The sequence below is a fragment of the Corvus brachyrhynchos genome, unplaced genomic scaffold (genome assembly GCF_000691975.1).
Source record: "Corvus brachyrhynchos isolate BGI_N302 unplaced genomic scaffold, ASM69197v1 scaffold167, whole genome shotgun sequence".
Lineage (NCBI taxonomy): Eukaryota > Metazoa > Chordata > Aves > Passeriformes > Corvidae > Corvus > Corvus brachyrhynchos.
In genome coordinates, this window is record NW_008239547.1 from 95,273 (window position 1) to 104,481 (window position 9,209).

General features: G+C 35.4%; 1 protein-coding gene across 1 annotated transcript in view; it reads left to right on the top strand.

Annotated features, from left to right (window-relative positions):
• Window positions 1–9,209, top strand: part of MALRD1 (MAM and LDL receptor class A domain containing 1) — a 238,264-nt gene that overhangs the window by 70,580 nt on the left and 158,475 nt on the right. The window contains exons 19-20 of the mRNA XM_017741406.1: window positions 5,505–5,592; window positions 8,207–8,383. Coding sequence (XP_017596895.1) covers window positions 5,505–5,592; window positions 8,207–8,383 — 265 coding nt within the window. The remainder of the gene's footprint in view (window positions 1–5,504; window positions 5,593–8,206; window positions 8,384–9,209) is intronic.

The following is a 9,209-nucleotide window of genomic DNA, read 5'->3' on the forward strand; positions in this document are numbered from 1 at the left end:
TCTTGACATGCTCTACTGTACAAAAGGGAGGGACAGAAGTACTCAGGTCATAACAAGTCATCATGATCAATGTGGAACACTTCTTTCAGGACCATAAGTCCCAGGTATTTGATACAGTAACTCAGACAGACAGAGTTGTGGTGGGTTTTCCGTTTGTTATTTTTTTGCAGTTTTGGGGTTTTTTTCTTACCTATAAAATGTGAAGGAAACTATGGTTGGGAGAAAAGAAAGAAGACTTTGTATATCCTTGTAGATTAAGTAAAAACTAACCATGAACTTAAGCTGGTTTAGATATAGCTTCCTAATTATAATTGCTATATAGATGTTTCCCAAGTGGGCAGGCTAATCATGTTGTTTTATATGTAAAACCAGAAATTTTTAGGCACTGACATATAGTACTTCTGCAATAATTCTTCCAGTGCTAATATTACAGAGTGACAACAGGGTCTTTTCTCTTGAATGAAATTTTGTGGCCTTAACACAGCAAAGTAAAGACTCCCAGAATATGTAGTTATGAATCCCACCAATATAACTGAATAGTCTAAAACAGGATAGAAATGTGATTCATGCCTGCACTTTAGAGAAATGCTGTGTAAAACATCATAAATCAGCATGAGGGTTCACAAGCTTATAGTGAAGTGTGATAAAGTGCTTTACTGAACTAGAACTAGGGTTTTTCACTATCTTATAAAACCAATCACTGTAAAACATCAAATATTTGACGCAAGATTTTTCATATTTGATGTGTGTAACCTTAAGGGTGTTGGTAACAATTCATTTGGACACCTGTGTGAAAGGACTGTATGTCAACTTTTGAAGTCTTGAGACATTAATTTCTAGAGCATTTTCAATGGTCATGAACGAAAGGGGCTGATGAGCTTTGAAGAAGGGCAGTGTGATCTTGAGCTTTTCAATCGGTATAATTAAAATGATGTGGTGACCCAGTGTTGATAATCTTTCCAGAAGCTGATGCCTGGTCTCCACTTGTGCTTGCTTTTGGGGGCAGAAGGGTTCCATGTGGCACTGAACAGCTCTGAAAGCTGGAACACACTGTGACAACCCAGGCACCCATTTTTTTTTCCCCAAAAGAAAGAGTTTCACAGAAGGTACAGAGGAACAGTTCAGTGCCACGTAGACAGGATGCAACCACTGGACATCTAGATGAGAGATTGGGGGAACAGTCTCAAGTCCACAGTGCCTACTCCTTTGATGGCAGCTGAGGAAGCAGAGAAACAAAGCCAAGAAGGAATAAAATACTATGTTTGGACTCATCAAAGCCATCAATATCTTATTTGACATGAATTAATAACTGCTCAAAAATTCAAAATTAAATCTAAATTTCTCAGATTTTTTTTAAATCAAAATATTTCTGAGAGAATTGTGTTCTCATGAAAAACAGTTTCCCTTTTAATGTACTTCTTGAGAAATTATAGGAATATGTTCATGCATTCTTAAAAAAATCATTCTACAGTGAAGACTTATGACATGACTTGTGACAGGATCATTAGATGAAAATATTTTAATAAAAAGGAGCTCTGAAGCTTGGTTCTGTGGCTTGACCTTTGTCTGTAATTACAAAAGTTCCATCACCTCATAAGGAGTTTGTTGCTTTTTTGATGAAAAGTTATTTCTCTTGGGGTGACTTTATGATGTGTATCTCATATTGCTGCCCTATGCCCAGAAATTAATTCCTGTGCCTTTCTATGCCTCTAAACTGAGCCTGAGAGGGGGAAGGAAAAACTGAGCAAAACTTTTTCAAAGCAGTTTGCAGCTTGTTCAAGGTCACACAGAGATAGAGTTGTTTTTCCATCTGCGGCAGGGGAGGGAGGAGGCACCCGGCTTGTGGCTCCCCGAGTCAGTTTTCTGGCCAGTGGTTCAGTTTCTTTTTCTCTGGAGAGAGACTGAGAGTTGAACTTTTTTCCTTCCCTGGAATTTCAGATTTTCTCCCTTTTCCACTGGACTGTTTCAATATCAGAGCACATCAGGAGGACTTTCCACCGAGCACAGAGGGCCTGGCCCTGGCCCAAGCCCCAGCTCCGAGGAGACCAAAGGGAGGACTTGCACACTTTCCCAGGTTTTTTTCTCCACAGTGAAAGATTTTATTATTTAGCATTATTTTCCTTTTCCCGTGTGTTTGTTAAATAAATAGTTTTTTTATAGTTTTTTATAGTTTTTATCTCTTTCACTTTCCTTTGAAGAAAATTTATTTTTCCCAAACCTGGTGGGAGAGGGGTGGTGACCTGCCTTCTCTCAGAGGATATATTTCTAAATTTGGCCAAACCAGCATTATATATATATATAAATCATATCATTTCCTTTATTTATCCCTAGCATTACAACATAGGGTTAGTTTGCTTCAGAGATATGCAGTGAAATACGTATTAATTTGCTTTCAGTAAGTTACAACAAAAGTTTTTTAAAAAGACAAAGCGTTTTGTCAGTTATTTGTGTGTTGTTCTTTCCTGTTCAAACCAAATCACGTGATTTCTTGCTGGAAATCATTGTAGAAACCTAATCAAAATAGCATGCTCTAACTACCAATAAAATAAATAAATAACACTGTTGACACCTCCTGCAATACCTGAGATAGTTTGTCTAAATTACAAGTTAAATACATTAGAACTAATATCACTATTTCCTATGCATTCAGAAACCCTCCCAATTTTGAATATACCACAGGTTTTGAAATTAATTCCATTCAATCTTAAACTATGCTTGTATAGAAATTAAGGTTTTATTTTGGTAACCTTCAGTGGGCATTGGCTAGTGACAGAAATGAACATTACTACAGAAACTGAACATTTGTACAGAACAATATTACCCATTGTAATTTCTCTATTCACACTTGTCATAATGTTACTTCACTCTTCAAAAGCCTATTTTGTTCAAAATCTTACGGGATCATTCCTTTTATGTATAGAGAGTTTCATTCTAATCCAGTCTGCTTTCATTGAGCTGGGCTTTTTCCCCTCTTTTCTTTATATTGAATACCTTTTGATACCTTTACAGATTTCATTGAGTCTGGATCTTAGACTTCTGAAAATGTGAAATTGGGACTATTTATTCTCATTCAAATAATAAATGTGGTGTGAATTTCCAGGAAGTTGTTTAATAAAACAGTATCTTATGAAGCTTGCAGAATTACAGCTGGCAAATTAATTTAAGTGGTCAAAGTTTAACCACAGCTGCAGAGAAATTATGCTCTGTATCAAGGCCCTAAACTCATAAATTGGTCTTATTTTCAGTTCTAAGTGTATACTTACACTGCTGTTACGTTTTCTGTGTTGCTAATGAGTTCATGCTTTTTGTCAAAATATTGGACTCCCCAAGTGCATAAATGAAGAAAAAACAATTTGGGTGGGGAGATTTTAATCAAATCAATCATAATCATCATCATAACAATATAGAGGTATTCTCAATTTAATTCCCCCTAGAGAACTTTGTCCTGTCACTTCTATATTTGGATATTTTTAATCCCTTTCTAAAAATATTCCTGCTAAAGGTGTAAGAGTGCAATTTTCTTAAGGGAAATGTTGGTGGAAGATGCTACATAAGGATGTCCTCAGCCCCTGTGACTGTCAGGGCTGGGGATATGGGCACAGGCAGCTTTGGGGAGAAAAGCTCCTTGAACATCCAGCAGTGATATCCACCAGTGCACAAACCAATCCCATGGAAAATTAATGTAGTTGCAAGGGTATTGGGGTTTGTCTTAGTAATAATTGTGTAAGTAAACAAACTCACTGCCTCTTTGTCTGAATTTGAGGTAATTAATAAGTAATTAATTGCAATTGGATAGTCATTCATACTTTGAAAACTGAAAATTATATTTTAACTGCTGTGTGTTTGCCAGTCAAAATTACACTGGAAGGAGATTTGTCATTTTGGAATAATAAATTTCCTTGCATGGTATTTCCAAATAATAGATTGTTTGGGTTGTCCTGTTTCCTGTTTCTAACCATTTTATTGCTTTTGGTATCAGTACTGTAGCACTGTCCCTATTTTAATCTAAAAAACCCAAAAGACTGGGGTAATATTAAAGAATATTTGTGGGTATTCTGAGGGAAAAATAAGAATCCCATACTGACGTGAGAGCAATAAAAAGCAATGCTGTCATTTACTGTCGTCATTCACATTAAATATATTTTGTCTAAAATTACCCATCTGGAGCATATCCATAGTATGGGACACATATCCATCTTCTTGTAGCATACTCATTTATTTTATCTAATGTATGTAATATATAAATGAAGTGTAATCATTTTTATTTACTCTGGTGATGTCAGCATCTGTAATAAATCTAAAATTCACATGCAACGTCAAAATAACAGAAACTAATTTGTCAGTGATAACATATCCAGACTGATATTATTTTACTTTTAAAAGGTTAAGGCCATTTCTTGCATCTTTTAAGTAATAAATTTCAAGTGTGATGCTTAAAAGCTCTGTGTACATATCATATGAAAAATGGTTCTTGTTCATCATAACCTTTCTTTACAAATAAAATTGCACATAAATAAATTACAACAAAAATATTAGAACTAAAAGAATTCTGAAGCACTATTGTCATATTTTTGCCATTATTTATACTTCATTCCTATGTAGGAATTTTATACTGAAGTGAGGAAAAAACTGAAAGAATACATTAGAAATTTTATACAGCATTTCAGAAGCTGAATGTGTGTGTGTAGTATGTGAAATAAGTATTTAAAACAATGGTGAAGAAATAACAGTGTTTGAATTCCACTGGATGAGCAAAAACGTACATTTACCTTTTTTCAAAGTGTGTGCTTGAGAAGGCTTTATTATTTTTAAAAATAGGGATTTATTAATTATTCAGACTAAGAATATTCTCACCAAATCTTTCACTAATCACCTGCTGGATATTTATCACTCAGCAACAGACAGAAGACAGGAGGTTTATGTAGTCTTCCAGAAAGTATTCACAAGCACTAACTTCTCCCATTCATTGGCAATAGACAATAATGAAACAAATATAGCATTGACAACTCTAATGAAATGGTAGAATATTTTTCTTTAAAAGGTTCCATAGATCGTTTCTTACCTGCCTAATTGTTTTCATCATACAGGAGTTTGCATAAGAGTCTATAATTTATTCAAATGAATGATACTATATTTATACTATATTTAATCATGATTAATGTCATTGCAATAAATACCAAAGGAGGTAATCATAACATGCCACTTATGATAATGTCTTGCCATCATTTTATATCAGTGATGTTTCAATGCATTTGCACCATTGTAAAGTCAACCATGCTGTTATGGTTCACTGTGATTAATGTGACCACCAGTGAAAGCTGATAATAATTAATCTCTTTCATAAATTATCATTAAATAGAATATATCCCCTAGAATAAATTTAATCTCATTTTAAGTGTGAAACACGGCAAATGACTCCTCTATCAATTCGTAAGAAATATTTAATGAGAAGTGGAAGTCTACTTATACACTGAAAAATGCTTTTGTAATTTGTGTTTTCCTAGATTTTGGTGAAAGGTACCGTAGGAGATGGTTTCACTGGAGACATTGGACTTGATGATGTGTCTTTTCTGGGCTGTACTCTTTACAATGGTAAGAGCTGAAGTGCACATCTCTGACCTGTGAGCTGATTGATTGCTGTCATTTGAAAATATTGCTACTAGAAAAGTATAAACCAGGTTAAACTGTGACTATGCCTGACAAGGAAATCCAGACTTGTTTCCCTGCTTCTCAGACCCTCATATCCAGGCATCAGCACAAAATAGTTTCTGCTGTGCATGTAAGGTCCAAAAGAGACCCTTAGTGAGAAGTGTGCCGCTTCCATACTCTTTGAGATTTTTATTCCTAAAAGGTAAAAGAAACTCATCTGCGTGTAAATGAACTGAACTTTTATTCATCCTATTCAGTTTGATACAGCTTTCCACCCCAATAATTCCTAATATACTTACTGTGCCAATTGCTCTCACGTGACAGCACAAAAGTAGTTCAGGTGATAGAGCAACCTGTCATCAAAAGTCATTGTTACTAAGGGTAGTACAATGTCTACAGAATTGTAAAATATTATATCCCAAAAGACATGTACTTCAAGACACCAGCCTTGAGATCCAGAGGTCATCACAGAAGGGATTTTAAGAGGGCTGCTGTTAGCTGCAGCAGGCATTGCAGGGTTATATATGGTGTGACAGTTGCTGTAAAGTCATGACAGAGCTGTAGAGCAGCAAACAGTTTAAAACAGTGTCTGAATATTAGTATCCTAGCACTTCATATATACACCCTAGTGCAGATGAGTTTTGTTCTGCCACTCCAAATATTTCTTGTAGATATAATTGGTTCTACTAGGAATATCAAATGTGTGTATGGTATTTCTTTTGCAGATAATTATCTAATGTTTTACCATACTTATACAGAGTAAAGCTGTTATTATAACATTTTGGATATAAAGGCTTTTTGTAAATAGTTAATGTACCGTGACTTATATTCAGGGGACATAAAAGAAATAATCAGAAAATACCTAAATATTTTTAAATTAGTTAGGAAGAAAACTTTCAAAATAAACAAGAAATTTGGAAATTTTTGAGGGTCAGAGTTTCAAAGTTAATAACTAAACAAAGAAAAGCTCATTGTGTGGAAAGATAAAATAGTCAAGTATAATGGTGGACAGGAATCAGGTTTTGTGTTATGTATATACTGAAAATATTTTAAGTGTTGAGAGCAATTTTTGAGACAGTCCAGGGTCCTGCCTTTATTTCATCTCCTCCATGTCATAAAAGTATCCCAACAACCAAAAAACAGTCAGAGAGACTGTGGGAATAGCCTGCAAAACAGACAACAGCTGTGGCATATTCCACCATATTTAACACAAGTGGGATCAGGCTGAAAAAGCAGGGTTCCCCTGTCCCTGTGCACTAGAATCAAGCACTGCCCAGTTGCTCTTGCTCCACTTTAAGTGACCAAGTACTGACAGGGAGAGATGGTTTTGACAGCTTGGTGGTAAAGTCTCTCATAAGTAACATTGAAGATGTTGAATCTTTTGAATCTTGAATGTACTGCTTCAATACATCATTTGAATGCCCTAATCAAAGGCTATTCAGTGATGCTTGCTCTGGACAAAATGGTGTTTAATAAAGTATAGAAAATTAATTGTTTCAAAATAGAGGCAGTATCAGGTCCTCCTTTCTTTTCACGCGTGGCGAAGGCTAGGGTACTTCAAAATTTCTTCTTCCATTTCAGCTTATCAGGAGCAGAGGCTTGAACGTGGCATTTATATTTAAAAATTTCTGACCAATAAGGTCCTTGCTATTATTATGAGTTGTAGATAGATTTATCAATTAATACAATTCTTCCTTCAGAACATTCCTTCCCCTAAGTCTTTTGTTTGAGTTTTAGGACATTATGGGAGTATCATTCATTTGACTGGAATATAATTTATTTAATGTCTTAGATTTTCTATCTACCCTACAAAATAGAAATGGGTAATTTATTATCAGTATTATTGCTCCAGCCTTCAAGGGTAAAAAAAAAAGAAATTCCTTGCTATCCCAGACACATTTAATATAAAAAGTCTTCACGCATACTTTTTAATTAACTCAGGTGTATTGCTCAGGTGCATTGTGCACTACAGCTAAAAATTTAATAAATTATTAAATTTTAAGAAGGAGTTTTATGATGAAAATTCATTTTATGGACAATAATAGCAAAGGTTTTCAAGAAAAGAGAGTAAGTTTGAAGAAAGGTGCATTTTAAAGAATAGGAGGACAAAAAAAGATGATTTGCAAGAAGTGGTAATGAGTTTGAATGAAACATAAAGGAGGTGGTGGAACAAGGTGGTGACCTCAGAATAATTTCTCTAATGAGAAAATAATTTTTTCATGGATAAATTTACAAGGTAAGAAGGTTACATAGTAATTTCCACAGTCACTTGTAGTAATCAACATGTTAAAAAACCCCATTATCATCGGAATAATCTGTTAGCCTTGGTTCACTGAGAAAATCAGTTTCTGTGATTGCTTGGTGAGTCTTGGCATCAGTTTTTTGAAGTGATTCACTGGGTTAATCCAAATTTGAAAGACAGGCAAGAGGTGTAAATAAATTCCTGCAAGTGTCAAAGATTATATGGATGGTGTGACAAAACTAGTGCTTTCCACTGAGGACAGCTCCAATTGCCTTAGTCCAGGTGCTCAACGTTCTTTTGGCTCCTTTTTCAAAGGAAATTTGCCCACTATTTCTACAACTACTTCAGCAACTTCAGTTCCTGCCACACTCCCCATGAACAACTGCACAGAGAAGGAGTTTGTCTGCAGAGCCTCTGGCCACTGCATCCAGATGATCCAGAAGTGTGATTTTAGACCTGACTGCTCTGATAAGTCTGATGAGTCAGCTTGTGGTGAGTGGAATAGATGATGTTCTTTGCTACCTTACTAGTTTTGTGTCTTAAACACGTTGCTTCAGCAGTTCTATCTTATCTTTGCAATTTGATATTAGCACCTAAATGTTATTTTAATGTGATTTTCCCCAGAAATATAATAGCAGTTTGCTCTTAATATATGTGTGATGTAATGCACTTTTTGCCTTCTGATTCAGGCTCAACGTTTCAATTCAAGTAACTGCTGAAATATGGCAGGGGGAGGAATCCTCAGCTCCCTAATGATTGATAACTATACATGACAATTTTAAGTGAGCATAGTTTCTTAAAATGTTCACTAGTCTAGACTGGAAGAGAGAATAACTTTAGAGTTTCATGTTCGGGGTGGATGTCTGGGAGAACTGGATCCACTTCTTACCTACTTCAATGAGTATGGGTTTCATTTGCTTGTTTGGTTGTTGGGGATTTTTTTATACCAAATTGTTTCAGCAGCAGCAACTATTGTGAAATTCACCCTACTCCACACAGAAGTGAGTTCCAGCCTGTAAAGCTGTTAGTCTTATGGGAATGCTGTAAGTGGAAAAATGGACAAGGTCTGCATATGATGTCCATAAAGATCTAAGGCAATTGTCTGTTGCTTCTGAGTTGCAGCAGTTCACACTGTAGCATTTTAGAAGCTATTAATGACTTCCTTTTGCCTCAAAGAACAGGACTTGAAAGAACTATTTACTGAAGACAGTTAATGTGGGGGACAGACATCTAGAGACAGTGACCTCATCATCCTTTGCAAGCAAGACTATTGTCACTGAAAATGAAAACTCTGAATTCATTACACAAAGTGTAGGGA